The following is a 20000-nucleotide window of genomic DNA, read 5'->3' as shown; positions in this document are numbered from 1 at the left end:
CCACTGTTTGTAAATTTCATTGACTGTTTTTGGATTAATTTTAAGCTGGGGATTTCCATTATCTGTATGTATTGCTTCCTTTACCGTTACAAGAAAGATTCTACTGATCTTTTTTCATGTTTATCTTCTATCATTTATCTTTTTAGCTGTGGTCACAATGACTTATCACAAAACAACTCTACACAACACTTAATTGGACACAGGGCACATTTTAGAACATGATGAAACAAAGTACATAGGAGGGCATTATATATACTAGCATTTCGACAAAATTCCCTGTCTGATAATTCCACTGTGTAGCCATTTTGATAATGAAAACTAACTCTCAAATACAATGTTAAAGGAAAGTAAGAGGTTTAACTTAACTTTACTGTTCTCCAAGAACATAGCAATGATCCTTTATGTTTCCATGATGAAAGCAAAAGACTTAGTGTCATAGATCCAAATGAATATAAGCAACATGGTCAATGTTTAGAGTTATTCACCACTACCAACAATACATGCATACACACATGTTCTGGCAACACCAATCTTAATCTTAGTGGGAAGCAGTGGCGCAGTGGGCTGTGCGTTGATCATCAGATCAAGGGTGGCGTTGGGAAACTCCAGTTCGAAACCCGCTGCCACTGCGTCAGGCCGTTGTGCCCTTGGGCAAGACACTTCACCCGAATTTGCTCCTGTGGGTACTGTCTAGAGTACATGTATGATATGTGTGTAATGTGTACTTGTAAAGCACCTTGATGACTTTGAGGTGTGAAGATGGGCGGAGTGGCGCAGTGGGCTGTGCGTTGATCAAGGGGGCGTTGGGGAACACCAGTTCGAAACCCGCTGCGTCTGTAAAGCCGTTGTGTCCTGGGCAAGACAGTACATGACCGTTACATGTGTGTAATGTGTATTTGTAAAGCACTTTGAGCATCTGGAAAAGCGCAATAATAAATGTAAGGAATTATTATTATTAGTCCATCAGAGAGGATAGCTGATGTTCCTTATTATTACTTTTATATTCCTATAATAGAGATATTTCTCCAACAACAAGTTTTTTTTGCCAAATGAATACAAGCCTTTAAAAGGAAGTCGGGATTATAGTTGCCACATTAAAAACAGACAGCCAGTACAGTGACGTGAAGATCCCCATCATCAGCTTAACTTCTACACAAGCAAAATAACGGACATTTTAAAGTTCAATATTTCACCAAATGTTATTGTTCTTGCCTCCAAATAGCCAACAGAGCGCAGCACGATCACTGTGAGAAACACACTGCCCACATGCAGGCGCTCACACCGGTCAGATGTCTGCCTCAGTTCAGAGCCGTAATCAGTAACAACGTACTAGCCAGGAGCCAATCCTCGCAGACAAAGACTGCTCTTAACTCATAACATGACAGTCTTGGCAAGCTATTGAAATGTAGGAAAATGTGTTTATGGTATAAACAAATGAACAGTTATGAGACCTTCCCTTTACACAGACTCTTCAAAAAGAGAAAATCTGCTTTACTGTAAGACAGTTTCACTAACTTTTTAAAAACTGAATTCAATCTCCTGTCATGTGCGTCAGACCGAAGCTACTGTGCCTACACTATACCAGACATAACGCCTCTCAGGTTATAAAAATATACAATCAATAACGTGTGCTTGAGTGTCCATGGAGATAACATCCCTACCATATGATATCCAAGAGTATCTGATTGTATAGCTGTGAAAGGAATTTACTGCAGAGCTTGAAAATGTATTAAACCAAATAATAATAGACATCCCCCCAACCAGTTAGCTTGCCCCAAATATCTTTTAATGTTTTGTTTTTTCTTTAAATGATGTATTACCTTCCACAGAATTGAATTCAATGTGATGTTTGTGTACCAGTGTCCTGTGCATTGTTTGTGTTTTCATTTGATTTTGCCTCTCAGCAGTATTGTTGGCCTTCGCTGTAGACAGTATTGGATCAACAAACTGCTTTTTTTCATAGATGCTCGTCAGTCTGAGGGGATCTTTCCTCTACTACTATCACGTTATCTCAGTGGTCATGTAGAAGCTCAGGATGACCCTCTCATCTTTGTGTTGTTGTCAGCCAGCGTCCTCCTCTTGTGATCCTCATAGTGGCTCTTATTACTCCAAGTACTCTTTCAGCTGGTCTGTAATAATAAGAGCGAGTGGAGGATGGGCGGGAAGCTCAGCCAGCTCACCGGGGAGCAATTAGCCTCCACCTTCACGGCTACTTTGATGAGATACCCCGGTAGAGTCTGAAATATAGACGCTCTGTAGAGATAGAAAGCCGTCCTTGACTCGAGTTATGAAGCATTGCGTAGTAAGAGATACACAGAAAAGGTTCAATCAATTGTAGTTTTATCAAATCAGTTTGTAATTTCTTACACATTGCTTTTTATTTAATTCATTCTTGATGCTTTGTGTTGAAGTCCTCGCTTCTTACATCTGTCATGATGGATCAAAACGATTATTTTAATGGCACCCTGGCTGATTTCTGTTGAACAGTGAAGAGATTGAAGCCACTTCATTTGGTTTCACCTTTTATAAATGCAGTAACCATTTAATCAAAATGTGACCGGCACTTCTGACCAGTGTTGTGCTAGTTACTGAAAACCAGTAACTAGTTATCATTACTAGTTACTTCATTTCAAAAGTAACTCAGTTACTTTACTAGTTACTTACACCAAAAAGTAATGCGTTACTGTGAAAAGTAACGGTTTTTTTACTTAAAAAAATGGCTCCCGTTAATGCCCTTATAGCCTTCCTTTCAGTACTGTTATTGCATTGGAGAATAATACAATCTGTTGATCAACTTGACATGCATTATATGCAATCTGGATTGCATCGATATTAGCTGGCTTTCCATTTTTGTATATTCTTTCTCCAGGTAGTTGGAAAAAGTTTTCCGTCCCATATGCCGTGTGCCGCCCGGACATGCTATCATGCTAACTAGCTCCCTGAAAGCGGGTGACTCCACTGTAGCAATAGCCTGCATGTGTTCTACAACATACCGTGCAATGGCTTTATCGACTTTTCCCTGGCCAGCAGTCCCTTGGTTAAAATCCAGCCGCTGTTGCTTAGGTGGAGGTGGAGTGGCGTCGGCTGAGTCTCTGTGGTCTTAGCTACTAGCTTCGTCCCAGCATGTTGTTTTTGCAGATGTTTTTAAGAGATTTGAATGACTGGTTTGGGCAGTAGATAGGATCTTTGACCCGCCAAGACACAACTTACATTTAACTAAAACGTTATTTTCTTTGTGCTCGACAAAAGTGAAATAGTGAGAATATCTCCAGGTGGAGAAACTAGACTTGAGCTCCGCCGCCGCCGCCATGATAGTCTTGTTAGTAAACAACACAAACACGCCCACAGCGAGTCTCCGCATGTGACACAGGAAGTATCTAAGTATATTTACTCAAGTACTGTACTTAAGTACAGTTATCATCTCTGTTCGCCTGGCTGTTGACTATATAAAAAAAACTAACGGAGTAACACCGTGTAGTAACGGTAACTGAGTTACTGGATTTAAAAAGTAATGCGCTAGAGTACTTGTTACTGCCAAAAGTAACGCGTTAGTCCCAACACTGCTTCTGACTGATGGCTTTTTCTGTCGTAGCTACCAAAATGGTTTGCATGTCACAGCCAATTGGCTTGAACAATCAACTCACTATTGTGCTTACAAAGTAAATAATGTTTCCCAACGATGTGAATATTTAAATATGCTGAAGATGAGATCAAATCTAGACAAAGGTAGCAAAAGCAGCCAAATCGCTTAAAATGAACCAGAGCATAACTTGATTTAGACCAATGGTGGTTGTTATGTAACGTGTGGTCATTATGGCTGATGAATCTAGTGATTAATGTTGAGATTAATCACCAATACTGATTAATCATTCTGTCCATTAAATGCCAAATCCACGAAAGTGAAGCGAACAACAGGCTGTAAGTGTGTATTCGTATCATAGCATATATAACACACACACACACACACACACACACACACACACACACACACACACACACACACACACACACACACACACACACACACACACACATGATACATTGATTAGAAACATCATTAGATAATATTCTGTGGATGCACTCTATGACTTAGTGTCTAATCATTTCAGCGCTGTCCACGATAGGCTCTTTGTGTGCAGTGGGGAAAGTGTTGGTCACTGTCCACGAGTCTCTTAATGCACTCAGTTGCCACAGATACAGGGTGATTAGAGGCAATTTACTGTGTTAGCTGTTTTTACCAGGAGACACTGCACCATTAAGTGATCCCACTGACATGATGCTCATTTTCTTGTCACTTCTGTTTTTAATTATTCATCTGGTAAAATGGTAAAATAAGATTTTAATTGTTCAGATCAAGACTACATTTTCCTTCCATTCTCCCTACTTTCTGTCTCAAACTGAAACCTTTTCTTATGTATGCGTGCCATACAGTGAACACATTTCCCAAGGTATTGTTTGTAACATTGCCCCTGATGCCGTTGTTCATTTTAGAGTTTGTAACTGCGGAGACTATGACACACTGGGAATGTTCTCGCTAGCTTGGAATACACAGTCCCTCTAGAGCAGTGTCATGTTTGGGAGTTGCTTTCTTTTGCACCTTTACCATCTGAGACTAGTTAGCAGAAACGATGAGAGGAAGCAGGATGAACTATACGAGGAGACCTTGTCATGTTACGCTTTGTTCTGACATTTGGCTTCTTGCTCTTATAATGATGTGGAGGTAAGCAGCTGAGGGAGGAAGGGGAGCAAAATGCAGGAAGAGATGGAGAGGAAAAGATCAGCAAAGATGACATGGTTGTATTAGAAATAAAACTCAAGCTGATGTCATCGCTGACACTTTTATTTCCTAGGTAGGAGATAAACGCTGTTAGCAGCAGCGACAGAGAAAGTGACGGATGTACTGATAGCATGGAGGCAGGATAGAAGCTGTGTTTGAAGGGGTGAGGGTGATGGAGAGAGATGGAGGGATCGTGATGCTGATGAGATGCTGCCACCCCTCCCTCCCTCCCTCCGCTGCTCGTCTCCCAGAGCTCCATCAACAGGGGTAACCATGGTGACACCAGCCTTCCCCCTGACCCCATGTGAACAGAGCCACAGGATTAGTCCTGAAAGAAAACTCAAATGTCAACACAGCTCCAGGCGCTGCCACGTAGGCCTGAGAGAGGAGAGGGGTGTCTGTCTTGTGTGTCATCGACTTGTGTGTCCGCTACAGCTCGATGGGTAACTTTTTGAATGTAAAGATGATCACGTAAATCTTCATTTAAAAAAGAAAAAAATTGTTTTTTGTATGCAGTCTTGAACTTAACAGAAAACACATACAGACAAAAAGTGCGTCAGAAGGTTAAGTTAAGAATTGAATAGGGCACCACTTTATACTGTGTTCATTTAATGTGTAAATGAACACAGTCAAACGCATTACTACTATGCATCAACACTTCAATAAAAACATACAATAGAAATGCACTGTGCAGAATTGCGGGGGTGATGAAACTCACTTGACATCTGACATGTGCATAAATGCATTGCTGCTTTGTTTATTTATTATAGTGCGCATGAATATCTGGAAATCATTATCAACATCAAGTGTATTATGACGTGGAGGTTCGACATGCTATCATCTAAAGAAAAGGTTTTGTGCCTCAAAACAAAAACAAAAAACCTATATAAGTATAGATCAGTACGATTCATTTGTGACAATTTCAAGAAATTACATCACAAAATGTAATTGCTCTATTATATATGTTCAAATTAGTCAAAAATAAATCCCTATTTGTAATTTCTTATGTAATACTTTGTCATCTTTTAGCTCATTGTTTTGGTGTTATGGTTTTATTTATTGTGTTAGGATTCAGATATCTTCCCAGCAGTTGGTAGAGACCAATACAAAGCTAAAAGGAGAGGGAATATTGGACTAAGGTCTGGTGTCTTTTAATGATATACTCTTCTGTTTTATGTGCATACATTTAGAGTATCGTGCCCCCTAGTAACACTTGTCTAACCCTGTGTGTGTCCCACAGCTGCAGTGGAGGCATGCGTCCTCCATGGGCTGAAACGGAGAGCAGCAGGCTTCCTGCGTAGCAACAAAATAGCGGCACTCTTCATGAAGGTGGGGAAGAACTTCGTCCCGGCGGAGGATCTGTGCAGAAAGGCCCAGGAGCTGGAACAGGTCATGGAGACAAAGTGAGAGACCAACATCTCACACATCACAGCAGACTTGAAAGCTTACATCAAAGCCCTGCGCAAGCGAAAGCTCTGAAAAATAAATGGCTGTCTGCTCACTTGAAGTATTCTTTTTTGGATTGAAGCTTCTAAATAATTCATGTTTCCAGCTTTTATGAATCATGAATTGCTGATGCCATTGAGTCATGCAAATGCGGTTTTCACTGAATGCAATTTTAAACCATGTTATACTTGTTGATTTTGTTACTCTCTCCTCCTGCAGACGAAGTCAAAGCATGCAAAGTCAAGACGGTTTACGCAAGATGCCTCGACTGCCCAGCCTCAGCCCGCAGGGAGTCAAGAACCTGTGGATCCGGACGGCTTTATTTGAGAAAGTGCTGGACAAAATTGTCCTCTACCTGGTGGAGAACAGCAGGTACATTGAGAATAGTCAATAATACCACTTTTTTACTGTGTTACAAGAACTCCCTCTGCCCTTTAAAAATCACCCTTCCATATTTGTCTTCCAGTAAATATTATGAGAAAGAAGCTGTTCTAATGGACAATGTGGACGGACCTATCCTTGCCTCTTTGTTAGGTAATTATATGTGTCTTTTATTGTGATCATCTAGTATCATGTCTTACACTATGGTTTCTGCTCATGTTCAAATAGACGTGTGTAATCATGGGAGTATTAGGAACAAATTCAGCAGAATTGTATAAGCTTGTTAGTGAACCAGTATGCTTCACAAGGACGTTATGGTAACCATGTTTTCTCCCTATTTATACTAATAGCCTATCCTTCATTGCAGCCTTTGATTGGCTAATTTCTACTCTTGACCACTGGAGGTTTAGACTAAAGCAAATGGTCCTGACAGGCTTAACCAGTAGGAGCTCATCCTGCCGAGACATGATTCCTCACCAGCTTCCCATCTGTGAACACTGAGGTTTCATCCGAGACGAAGGCACTGCTGCTGGGAGCTACATTTGGTTCTCAGCAGAAGATTTAATAAGTGTGCCAGTACTTGTATTTCTTTAGACTGTCTTAGTATATTTTTTACCCTCAAGCAGAGATATCAAAACAAGATAGACACAAGATAAATCAAAGGGGAAGGTAAGTTGATTACGAAGACACAAAGGCAGATCAAAAACATATTCCAGCCGCACACAATTCAGTTGTATTTTGTTTGCTTTTTCTAAGCTTTGCCTTTGGCTTGTCAATTATTGGATATTCTTGCAACCTCCAGTCCATGAAAAAAGTGATTTTAATATTAAAATGTTTTTATTTTAACCACCTGAATGTATACAGCATGTACCAACAGAGCAAAAGTAGACAACACTTATTTTAGAGGATACAAGGATATTTGGATCTACCATTCTCAACTGTTATAGAAATGGTTTGTAGCTTTTGTAGTCAAAGAAGAAGTCTGTTCTGGTACATCTCTGAAAATCGACTCTTTTAGTTCTACAATTTGTATCCTTCTATTTCTCTATTTTTGAGTGTGCCAAATAATGTTTAAGATGATCCTGCAATGTTCACTGGTTTTATAATGTGTTAAGTGAGTGCCTGCACCATTAACTGTTCACCTTTACTGTGACAGTCGGACCTTGTGCTTTGGAGTACAGCAAGATGAAGACAGCCGACCACTTCTGGACCGACCCCTCTGCTGACGAGCTGGTGCAAAGGCATCGTATCCACGGGGGCCACTGCCGACAGGATTCTCCCACTAAGAGGCCCGCACTGTGTGTGAGTATCAAACTAGCAATGCAGTAGATGAACATGCATAATCAGTGCCAGGCTCCTTTTTTGTTTATTTATTTATGAGTTCTAGAGGTGTGTCTGATCCCTTCTGTGATGCTGCCTGTCTGATTAAAGCAGACTCGCTAAGATTACTGCACAGCGTGTCCCCGGAGAAAGAACAGAGTGTATCGGAGAACTTCACACCTGTTCAGTCTTCATTCACCAACCAGGTCAACTTGGCCTTTTTTACGGCACCTCAGTGCTCCAAGCAGTTGCGTGGTGCTGTGTATTTGTGTGTGTTTTCCAAGCAGAAACAGACTGTTATCAGGAACATGGGCGGATGCATTGGTGCACATGAATCAATCTTCTCCTTCTCTCATCTTGATTCATGTGAAACAGAGGATCTTGTTCATGAAAACTGACTGCACTGTGACTGGCCATCTGTAATTTATTCTGCAGAGACATTCATAGTTTTACCTCTGGTTTACGATGATTGTTATCTGATGTGATTGTGTCTCTGTGTGGTGCAGATCCAGAAGCGGCACTCCAGCAGCAGCATGGACGAACGCCCTTCCCCCTCACCATCAGCTCGTGAATATGTGGAGTCGCTGCATCAAAACAGCAGGGTGACCCTACTGTTTGGCAAAAACAATGTGCTCGTACAACCGGTAATTGTCCGATCCCTCTAAATGACTCAGTGGATATATAACTATGACTCTCCCTAGAAATAATATCTCAATTGACAACTGACAGGCTTAAGGAAGCTACAAATTAAATTGTATTGTCAGAACACTATAACATGCTTTCAAACCTTTATTTATCCAGGTGTATCCCATTGAGATCATTGATCTCTTTGTCAAGGGAGACCTGCTCAAGTAGGTTCCACATGAAACATAAAACATAAACAGAACAACAAAAGGACATCTTACAGCATCATTACAGGGATTACAATTTACATAACTATCCACATGAGCAGGTACCAACAGCTTCCGATTGAGTAGCATCCAACCAAGCTTTAAAAACATTTAGTGGCACCAGATTGCTCAGTTTCCATTTCAATTGCAGAGTGTTCCAAGACAGAGCAGCTGCGCATCTAAAAGCTGTCTTCCCTAAGACAGTCCTAGCAGTTGGCACATTTAATAAAACTACAGCATTCGATCTCAGGCAGTAGCCACTTACAATTCGCCGTGAGATCAGGGAGCAGATGTAGGATGGAAGTTTCCCTAACATGGCTTTGTATATAAAAATGTACCAGTGACTGAGCCTCCGTACAGTTAGCGAAGGCAAACCAGCCCTTGCATACAGGGTACAGTGATGGGTTAATGCTTTACAGTTTGTCACAAATCTCAGTGCACTGTGATACGCAGCATCTAACTTGACCAGGCAATTGGCAGGTGCATTCATATACATCAAATCACCATAGTCCAGCACAGGTAAAAAGGTCACAGTGACTAGCCTTTTCCTGGCCTCAAGCGAGAAACAGGACTTGTTCCTGTCGAAGAAACCTAGCCTAACCCTCCGTTTTTTAAGCAGGTTATTTACATGACGTTTAAAAGTGAGACAATCATCAAGCCAGATACCAAGGTATTTGTAACAGGTTACCACTTCAAGTTTTATTCCTTGCGCAGTTACAATATCTACAACAGGCTCTGGTGTCTTTTACAATATTTCTAAACCGGATAATTCAGTATACTTCCTTAACTGTAATGTATGCTAACCCTAACCCTAACATCCATGGTTGTTTCAGAGGGATGACATGGAGGCTATCCCAGGTTACCTCTCTATGCACCAGAATGCTGACCTCATGACCCTGAAGTGGACCCCCAACCAGCTGATGAACGGCTCTGTTGGAGACCTGGACTACGAATGCAGGTGCAAAATGATCCAGCTGTAAATGTATCATGATAACAGTGATTGTGTCTGTGTACTCAGCCTGTGTTTGCTAATATGTGTAATCCATCTCACATAAAAAAAACGATTCTGCCATATATATTTATTTCTTTTTGTCTGTTGTTTGTGTAACACTCAGGTGTTTCTGAACAATGCAGCGTGTGTTTGTGTGTGGCTCACTGGCTCAGTATGGAGAGTCAATGCTGCTGATCTGATGAGGCTTATTTTCAGCAGATGGTTTATTGACACTGTCAGACATCTTTCAAAACCGACAAACCGTGTTATGTCCCTGTGCCTGTGCATTGTTCCTCCCACCAACATTTTTTATTATTGCATTTGCCAACTCAGCTCATGCTTGTCTGTGCGCAACTACTCTCTTTATTAGCCATACAAATAAATGACGCTTGAGATTTCGAATCGCAGGGATACCCTTATGGATTTACTTTTCACTGTGAAATGATGATTTACCTGGTGTGCTAAAACTAGTAACCAGGTTATTTTCTTCATTCTTTTTTCTATTAATGTTTTCTAGTGTATACTGGGACTATGCAATGACCATCCCTCTCGGGGAGATAGTTTACTTGCACTGTCATCAACAAGGTAAGCGCTCGCAGACCTTTATAGCACAATTTGCCTTTTTTATTTGTTATCATTGTCTAAATAAACACTGCTGTGGCATGAAATGGCATCATGAATAATTTAACATAAAGTCCACCTGGTATATCTCCTGCAGTTGACAGTGGGGGGACGGTGGTGCTGGTCAGTCAGGATGGGATCCAGAGACCTCCACTTCGCTTCCCAAGAGGAGGCCACTTGCTCCAGTTCCTCTCCTGCCTGGAGAACGGCCTGCTTCCCCACGGACAGCTGGACCCCCCGCTGTGGTCCCAGAGGGGAAAGGTCAGCACAGGAAGTCTTTCTTTAGGGTCCCTAGCCTCACATACAGTAAACAAATTACACATAAAAGGGCACTCAAATGCAGAATCAGCCTGATCAATAAATCAATAAAAACGACGTTTTGAAACGCATTGCATGGTTGTAATATTAGTCGGAGTGATAGTAATGAATGTGTGGCGTAATGTTCTCTCTGCACCACAACACAGAAAGTGGCTTCTTTAATGAATGGATTTTTTTGATGGACTGTGAGTAGCATTTTATCTGCAGCTAAACAGTATAATGAAAACCGCCCATGCAGGTTCAGGCCCTATTATTAAGCATGACACTCATCCTCTTTAATTCACATGGATGACTAAACTGGGCTCTAATGGGTTAGAATGATTTAGTTGTTGGCATTAGTTAAATATTGTTTATATTCTCGACACAGGGGAAGGTGTTTCCGAAGCTGCGGAACAGGGTTCCTCAGGGATCTGGATCCTCAGACTCGGTCTCAGATAAGGAGGAGGACGAGGCCACCGACTATGTCTTCCGCATCCTCTTTCCAAACAGCCACTCAGAGTTTGGTGAGATTCCCTCCTGAGAAGCAGACAGAGGGGGAAGAAGTACTCAGATCTTGTTCTTTTTTAAGTGTTGATCGTATTGTTTATCATCAATATATACTTGAGTAAATGTATTTAGTAACTTTACACCACTGGAGGCAGATGAATGTGAGCGGCGCCCGCGGGCCTTTCCAGATTGTTGCATTTTCATTTGTTGTCACACGTTATTTGTTACAGTGACTGTAACCCATGCTCCCCATCTGACTCCCTCCCTCTCGCTTCCACTGAGTGGGCCGTCCCCCTTCAAAACAGGCATCCTGGTTGTCCCAAAGAGGTCCTGCAGCTGCCCTGAAGACCCCCCCACTCTCACAGGAAGCAGCTGTAACACAGTCACACCTCTGCTCTGTCTGTCAGCTTGCTTTAACTTCCTGATCTAATCTCCTCCTGACCGGTCCTGAGCTTCTGGCGATGTTTATCAATGTGTCCTGCGATTAAAGCCCCTCCCACTCCTTTTTACTGCATTACTGCGCAGTAACCTTTCAACAGCCGCTGTGTGGATAACTGATTGATCGATTTCCCTTTTATAATAATGTAATTGAATTGGCCGGCTTCATGCTTTCACATTCTGCACTAGTTCAAGAATGCAAATGTACTCTTTTTGTATATGCTTTAACCTTGCTGTAACAGGAATCAAACACAAAATTGTACTCTCAGGTGCTTTTAGCGGATCACAGTCGATGAGCATAATTCTGCAAGTCTTTCCAGCTGTGTTTGAATCAATGTAATTAATGTTGAAAGCCTGTGTAGCGTAATGCTTTTTAAATGAGTGTGTGTGTGTGTGTGTGTGTGTGTGTGTGTGTGTGTGTGTGTGTGTGTGTGTGTGTGTGTGTGTGTGTGTGTGTGTGTGTGTGTGTGTGTGTGTGTGTGTGTGTGTGTGTGTGTGTGTGTGTGTGTGTGTGTGTGTGTGTGTGTGTGTGTGTGTGTGTGTGTGTGTAGTGTGTGTGTGTGTGTGTGTGTGTGTGTGTGTGTGTGTGTGTGTGTGTGTGTGTGTGTGTGTGTGTGGTGTGTGTGTGTGTGTGTGTGTGTGTGTGTGTGTGTGTGTGTGTGTGTGTGTGTGTGTGTGTGTGTGTGTGTGTGTGTGTTGTGTGTGTGTGTGTGTGTGTGTGTGTGTGTGTGTGTGTGTGTGTGTGTGTGTGTGTGTGTGTGTGTGTGTGTGTGTGTGTGTGTGTGTGTGTGTGTGTGTGTGTGTGTGTGTGTGTGTGTGTGTGTGTGTGTGTGTTGTGTGTGTGTGTGTGTGTGTGTGGTGTGTGTGTTGCAGTGACTCCTCCAGACTTGGACCAGGGAGCTACAATGTGGCATCCCACCCTCAGGAAGTCGTCGTGTTCCTCTTGTTCTCATGGCAGCTTCTCTGACGGAGCCACGCCTAAGGGGTGCAATCATGAGAGGTGAGGAATAAGCACGCTTTACACTGGACTGTGTTGTGTTCAGGGTTCGGAGGGGTTACTCTAAAAATGTAATCCGTTACAATTAATAGTTACCTGAAAAAATAAAAATAAAATCAGTATCACAATCTAAAAGTAATGTATTACTGATTAAAAACAAGAGAAAATATATATCAATAATATGTTTTTATTTAAGTGTATGTAACAATGTAACCTTAGAAAAGAGAAAAACAAGATTTCCATACCAAAGAGTAGTAATAGTTTACAAATGTTGTTTAACCTAATATCTTCATCAAAAGCATAGACTGTATTTTTTACATTATATATTTATATATATATCAGGTGTCCACCTACTGCATTAAATTACTACTGCATACATTATTTAAAATAAAGGATAATTTAGGTAGCCAGAATATAAATCATAAAGAATATTCATTCAGTATGTCTAACACTGTAATCCTGCTAGTAATCTCAATTTAAAATTAACAGTAATCTGATTACTTAATTGTTTTTATGTAATTGTAATCAAATAGTTACACTTCATTTTTTAATCCTAATCTCGTTACATATAATCTGTTACCCCTGAAGCCTGGTTGTGGTACATTGTGACAGGGAAACTGCTCAAGACACACAGTAACCTGACACCCCATGACTTCGTACAGTGATAAATCAGGAAAAACACACCCTTTCTATGATTGTGCACAAACACATGGGTATATAAGTCCTTTAGAGCGCACACACAATACAGAGGAAACGGAGAAAGCAGCAAAGATACAACAACAAGTCAATTACCTAGGAGACAATTATGTGACATTTACCTCAGTGACACGTGTTTGTAAAATGAGGTGATGAGCGAGGCAGATTAAACGGTTAAAGTTTATGAAAAAAAGGCCATCCTCAGAGCCACTTTGTTCTATATGGCAGCACGACAATAATTAGCATGATAAAAGGTTAGACCTAACCCTGTAATAAACTCTACATGAGATACAGTTTGTAATTGGGTAATTAGTTTAAGGAGAGAGAAGAGAAATGCTTTCCCCTTACATAGGTGAAACACTGTACATGTGAATGTACTGCGTCTTCCTGCAGGGCTCCTCTGAAGATGCTGTGCGACAACATGAAGAATCAGATCATCTCTCGGGCGTTTTATGGCTGTATGTGATCGCTTATTGTTTACACTGAAAAGCATTTGACATAAGTATTTACATTCAGTATGAAACATTTGTTGGAAGAAGTGCGTAACATTCTCCTTTTGAATTATCACTAACATCTGCACAGCCACTAAGTAATGAACTGTATTGTCCTGCAGGGTTGGCGTACTGCCGTCACCTGTCCACCGTGCGCACACACCTCTCTGCGCTCGTCAATCACACCATCGTGGCGCCCGATGTGCCGTGCGATGCCTACAAAGGGCTCACCACAGACGTTTGGCAGACGTTCCTCCAGGACTGCACAGTAAGCATCGCTGGTGTCACAGCACTGCAACACAAACATCACACTGCTGCTGACATTATGCTGCACACACACACACACACACACACACACACACACACACACACACACACACACACACACACACACACACACACACACACACACACATGCATGTCCACTCTCAGGCTTTCTCCCTCCATCAATCTTGTGTCTCATCCATATTCATCCTCTGTTAATCATGTGGCTCACACCATTAGTCTCACAACAGAGTGCATGAAGCATGGCTAATGACCCTGTCAGTCTTAAAGTCCACATCTATCGTTAATTTAGACATTAGCTACGTTTATCTGAAGCCATTATAAGTTTGACCTCAACATAAATATAGCTAATATTTGAATGAAAACCGGTTTATTTTTTGTGAATAATACTTGTGTTGCCAAGTAGGTTTACACATACGAGGAATTTGCCTTGGTGTATATAGTGCATACATAAACAAAGTGAAAGAAGATCAATTGTAGGAAAAACCAGTTCAACATTTGAAAAAAACATTAACTCTGATAAAATACACAATACAATTAAATATGTGCAGTATTGTTATGAAAAGTGCAAAGCTGAGCAGATATTAGGAGAGGTAGCTTATCTACAAATGTGCAACATATTCAGAGGGTTGTGCAGAACTGGCAATACTGAAATGAAATAAAGTACTCTATTATTAATTATTAACTACTAAGTCTACAGCTCTCTGTGTTGTTAATGCTGTGCAATGATTTGAAATTGTCTTTTAGGGAAAATCAAAAAGATAAAAGAAAGTTCTTGTGTCTCCAGGCATACGAGGAGAAGGACCTGCTCCGCCTGGTGTACTACGGCGGGGTGGAGGCCTCGCTGCGTAAAGAGGTGTGGCCTTTCCTGCTGGGTCATTACCAGTTTGGAATGTCAGAAGCTGAGAGGAAGGAGGTTTGTAGTTTCCACAACTATATCTCTTTTTTCCCCCTGAACCACTGACCCTTGATGGTACCCTCCTCCTCCCCCCAGGTGGACGAGCAGGTGCGAGTGTGCTACCAGCAGACCATGAGTGAGTGGCTCGGCTGTGAGGAGATCGTCCGGCAGCGGGAGAAGGAGCAGCATGCGGCGGCCATAGCAAAGTGTTCCTCCGCAGTGAGCATGGACTGTCCCAGTCAGAAGATGATGAGCCACCACAACTCCTCCGTCAGCAATGAGGTGAAGCACACTTATTTTCAGAGTTATAAACTAAATGTGACAAGTAAAAGTCTGTTTACTAGTTACAGGCGGTACTTCTCAGCTTGTTGAATCAGTTGTATAACTCTTCTGTAGCTTCATTTTTGAAAAGTCAAAGTCTGTTTCAAATGTTCTTTATCCTGCAACGTCACACAATTGTAAGTGAGTATCCCTTTAAAGGTCACCTATTATGCAAAATCCACTTCTTCATGTCTCTTCTACATCAACATGTGTCCCCTCTGTGTAAAGAGATTCTGAAAGTTTCAGGAACAAAGATTCTCTCTCTTTTTGTCCTGATCCATTTCTATAAAAACCTGTCTGAAAATGAGCTGATCAGATTTTGTCCACTTTATGATGTCATAACGATGTTTTGGCTTGGTAACCATTAGCCAATCACCAACCAAGGTAACCCCCCCCCCCCCTTATCACCTGAATCTCCTCCTAGAGCACCATTGTGTTCTTTCTAACCAAATGTCTCTCAGAGGGGCGTGGGGAGGGGCTCCTTATTTTCATCTAAAGTAACAGACAGAGAATCAGCACTTTGGAAACAGGGCTGAAACAGAGGGGATTATGGGTAATGCTGCAATGATCTGTTTGGTATTTCAGACAAACACTTCAGAGACATGTTTCGTATATATCTGAGACCTATAATATATTGATGAAAAACAGTATAATATGGGACCTTTTAATGTAAGCTCAGCACATGAGCCAATGTAATAACAGAGATGCATTTCAGTTAAAAAAGGGTTTATATAATAATATCTTGGCCGGTATCTTTCTACCCAGTCCCAGTCCTCCCAGAGCTCAGACAGGCAGAGTCTGGCTCGCCTGCAGAGTGACTCCAGCAGCAGCACACAGGTATGACACACTCACCAGATAGCAGCCTGTGTAGATGGTCTTCTAAAAAGGGTCTTTCAAAGACTGAAATGGTGTTTAGACTTCTTGTATCCGGATCCTAAAGTAATGCATGTGATCTCAACCCTTTTCAACATCCCTGCATTTTCCCCTTGCTAGTTCTTCACATCCTCCCACCCCTTCCCCTGGAGTAGCCTGCTTCCCTTTGGCTTGTTCTTTCAGGTGTTTGAGTCCGTGGAGGAGGTTGACCCGATCGAGACGGAGCCCAAGAGCGAAGAGGCCAAACAGGTGCCAAAGATACCCAACGGGGCTCTGCAGAACGGGACGAACTCTCCTGACTCCGGACATCCTTCTTCCCGCAACTTCTCCGTCACCTCCGGCCTGTCGGATGGCTCCCTCACAGAGGACAGCGCTGCACCTGATACTACCCCAAAACCTGCCGCTGTCCCTCAGGCGCCACAGAGCCCAGTCAAACCTGCAGACAGTGAAGGTCTCACAGAGGAGAAAGGTAGTGTGAAGAGCAACCAGGAGGAAGAGGAGAAGGAGAGAGGACATGTGACCAGAACTGAAGAAAACATCAAGACTGAGGAGCTGTCGAATGCCAAGGAAGAGACAAGTCTGCAAGCCAAAACCCAAGAGACCGTTGATGAGGCTGGAGAAATTAGAGAGATGCCAGAAAGTGAAGATAAAGATGCACTTAAAGGAATTGAAGGGGAAACGGAGAAAGAAGGGCCCGATACGATGGTATCACCAGCTGCTGCCATCAAATCTAAAGGAGAACTTGTTGAGCAAAATCTGACTGAAGAAGCAGAATTAAATGCTGAGGGAGAGACAGAGATTAAGAATATAGCAGAAACAGATGTGGAAAAAACAAAGGAAATGGATAAATCAAAGACGAGTAAACCACAAGAGTTTTTGTTGGAAGAAAAGAAAGAAAATGTATCTGTTCATCCAGTGGATCCCGTGGTTGAGAAGAACCTGATTTTCCCAGCAGACTCGACAGTCAGAGAAGCCTACTTTTCCTCTCAGAAAGACGAGGCTCGGGTCATGACTGATTCTGACGAGTCGCCCTCCGCCATAGAGATGGAGGAAATCCCTAAAGCCAACGTTTCCATGGTGCCTTGGAGCAGGAAGGGGCGTTGTGAAGCAGCCCCCCACCTGGAGCCCGGCCAGGAGGACGAGCAGGGAAAGCTCACTGCAGAGGAGCCAGAGGGGGTGAACCTGTACCCTAACTTTGTCTCTCCGCCTGGACCTGGAGACCCTAAGAATGAAGCGCCCGCCCAAGAGTCTGGGAGTCCCTTCACTGTATGAATCAGATTTTCAAATGTAAAAAAAGACCTTTCTATGTGTTGTTGTTGAGCTTATTTAATCTATTTATTGTGTTGTTTGTTTCAGCAAGAGCTTTTGGACTTGTATACATTAAATCTGCACCGGATTGAAAAGGATGTCCAGCGCTGTGACCGAAACTATTGGTACTTCACTCCCGCCAACCTGGAGAAACTGCGCAACATCATGTGCAGGTAAAACACTCACAGGATGTTAAAGAATACAAACATGCTGATTTTATCCTTCTTAATATCTACTGAAAATGGCTTATCTACATTTTAAGGCTGGCGGTATGAATGTAAATGTGCTAATGAGTGTTGGGATTATTATAATGTCCCCACCATTTATTTTGTGTCCATTCATCACATACTTTCCTGCTGGCAATTTGTCTAGAGCACCAAATGTGTGTCAATTCACAGCTGAAAATAGTCTACGACAAATGCATGATTTTCTCATTTGAGTAACATTCACTCAAATCTAAAGTGCCTGGCTGTTTCAAGAAATTACGTAGCCTTTTTACATTTTAAACAATTTATAACTTTTTAAAGATTTAAGTCTTTAGTAGGTACAAACGTCTTGGGGCAGATTGCAAATGATGGAGTCACTGAAGTCAGAAAGATGAGAGGGACAGAATACTACCACACCTTTTTGGTTTTGTTTTTTTCTGAGGATTTGAAAGGAAATGCAAGAAAGAAAACAGAAAAATGTACATGCCAGTTTATTCGGCCCATTAGAAAAGCCTAATAATTTTGCAGTAGTCGCCTTGATAAATGATGATAAAACAGCGTCGAAAAAACACTTGTTATACACCAGGTATCTCAAAGTGCTTTCCCAACATAGCACACATCACAAATTAAAACAAGAAATTAACTTCAGGTCAAACGTCTAAACCTTTACGCACGCACACATGCAGCATAACAAGATGATATAACAGTGCAAGGAACACAAGGAGGTAAAAGGTGTGATAAGTCAAAGGAAATACAATAAAATAGATAATGATCCCTCTGTTAAATAAAGGCAGAATGAACACAACATGAATGAATACAATACAATAAACCTATAGAAATAAATAAAACAATAATAATAAAAAATAAATAAAAACGAATATGAATAATAAAGATTAAATGACTGCTAATAAAACTATAAAATAAATAAACATAAATTAAGACCTATAAAATAAATACATCAATAAAACAATATACAAATAAATAATACTAATTATAAAGATTGAAAGGGGGTTGTCGCTAACAAAAAGCTTACCTAAAAAGTCTTCAGCTGTCGTTTAAAAACGTCCATTGAGTTGGAAAATGTGTGAATACCTCTCAATCCTGATTAGAGGGTGACTCAGTGGATGAGTGGCAGATAAAAAGCATTCACTTCTCTCGATTGTATATTAACAGCTATATCTGGAGGCACCTGGACATCGGCTACGTGCAGGGCATGTGTGATCTGCTGGCTCCACTTCTTGTCATCCTGGATGACGGTGAGTCAACACTGAATCACCTCTCTTCTCTGACATTTTGTGTATTTTACAATTATTGATGGAACAGCAGAGGACGGTTTGCCCACACACGTTCTCACTCCTGCTTCCTCTCTCTGTTTCCTGCTATCAGAGGCCATGGCCTTCAGCTGTTTCACTGAGCTCATGAAGAGAATGAATCAAAACTTCCCTCACGGAGGAGCTATGGATACCCACTTTGCCAACATGCGCTCTCTTATTCAGGTGACCTTTCAAATCTTAACACATTGTAGCAAACGGGTATTAATAAATGCATTCATTACCAACAAACGTCACGCTTTTTCACACCTTTCCTTTGCATTTTCTGATCCTCTCTCTGCGTAGATCCTGGATTCTGAGATGTTTGAGCTAATGCACCAGAACGGAGACTATACCCACTTCTACTTCTGCTACCGCTGGTTTCTCCTAGACTTCAAGCGAGGTAAAGTGGTATGAAAGGGTTTGAGCCAATTAGAGGAGAGATAAATGCCCTCCTCTTTAAGCCCTGTTGCTGGATAAAAGGCCAAACACCTCTGCAGCTTGCTAACAAGACATTTAGTTACCTAGCCTTGGAAAGTATTTTCAGCTACAGTATATGTTTGGGAAGCCGTTCCTGGGAGTTGCTTATGAAATAATTGCTGTGTGTTGCAGCTGCAGGCTTTATAAAACAAAGGACTTGACTTGTTGTCACCTGGCTATCTGAGTAAACCTTTCCTCTCACACCTGCTTCCACTCCTATCTTTCTCCACTGATAACGCCACTTCCTGCAAACTCCCATCGGAGCCTTCAAATACAAAATGTGGTCCGACTTCTGTCTCTTTTTGTGATTTGTCTTCCAGAGCTGGTGTACGATGACGTGTTTGCAGTGTGGGAAACTATCTGGGCCGCCAAGTATGCCTCTTCTAGCCACTTTGTGCTTTTCATTGCCCTGGCCCTGGTGGAGATCTACAGGGACATCATCCTGGAGAACAACATGGACTTCACTG

General features: G+C 41.8%; 1 protein-coding gene across 1 annotated transcript in view; it reads left to right on the top strand.

Annotated features, from left to right (window-relative positions):
* Window positions 1-19996, top strand: part of LOC117561101 (small G protein signaling modulator 1-like) — a gene marked incomplete at its 3' end in the record, with an annotated part of 27799 nt that extends 7803 nt beyond the window's left edge. The window contains exons 4-25 of the mRNA XM_034238353.1: window positions 6018-6180; window positions 6443-6595; window positions 6690-6757; window positions 7761-7906; window positions 8431-8568; window positions 9648-9772; window positions 10323-10390; window positions 10524-10687; window positions 11112-11247; window positions 11461-11604; window positions 12542-12668; window positions 13755-13819; window positions 13975-14120; window positions 14925-15053; window positions 15132-15317; window positions 16122-16193; window positions 16350-17495; window positions 17586-17710; window positions 18917-18999; window positions 19130-19239; window positions 19360-19456; window positions 19854-19996. Coding sequence (XP_034094244.1) covers window positions 6018-6180; window positions 6443-6595; window positions 6690-6757; window positions 7761-7906; window positions 8431-8568; window positions 9648-9772; window positions 10323-10390; window positions 10524-10687; window positions 11112-11247; window positions 11461-11604; window positions 12542-12668; window positions 13755-13819; window positions 13975-14120; window positions 14925-15053; window positions 15132-15317; window positions 16122-16193; window positions 16350-17495; window positions 17586-17710; window positions 18917-18999; window positions 19130-19239; window positions 19360-19456; window positions 19854-19996 — 3734 coding nt within the window. The remainder of the gene's footprint in view (window positions 1-6017; window positions 6181-6442; window positions 6596-6689; window positions 6758-7760; window positions 7907-8430; window positions 8569-9647; window positions 9773-10322; window positions 10391-10523; window positions 10688-11111; window positions 11248-11460; window positions 11605-12541; window positions 12669-13754; window positions 13820-13974; window positions 14121-14924; window positions 15054-15131; window positions 15318-16121; window positions 16194-16349; window positions 17496-17585; window positions 17711-18916; window positions 19000-19129; window positions 19240-19359; window positions 19457-19853) is intronic.
* Between the last annotated feature and the right edge of the window lie 4 nt (window positions 19997-20000).

Source organism: Gymnodraco acuticeps, unplaced genomic scaffold, assembly GCF_902827175.1.
Source record: "Gymnodraco acuticeps unplaced genomic scaffold, fGymAcu1.1, whole genome shotgun sequence".
Classification (NCBI taxonomy): Eukaryota; Metazoa; Chordata; class Actinopteri; order Perciformes; family Bathydraconidae; genus Gymnodraco; species Gymnodraco acuticeps.
Note: the sequence above shows the minus strand (reverse complement) of the source record. Positions and strands in the feature narration are given on the sequence as shown.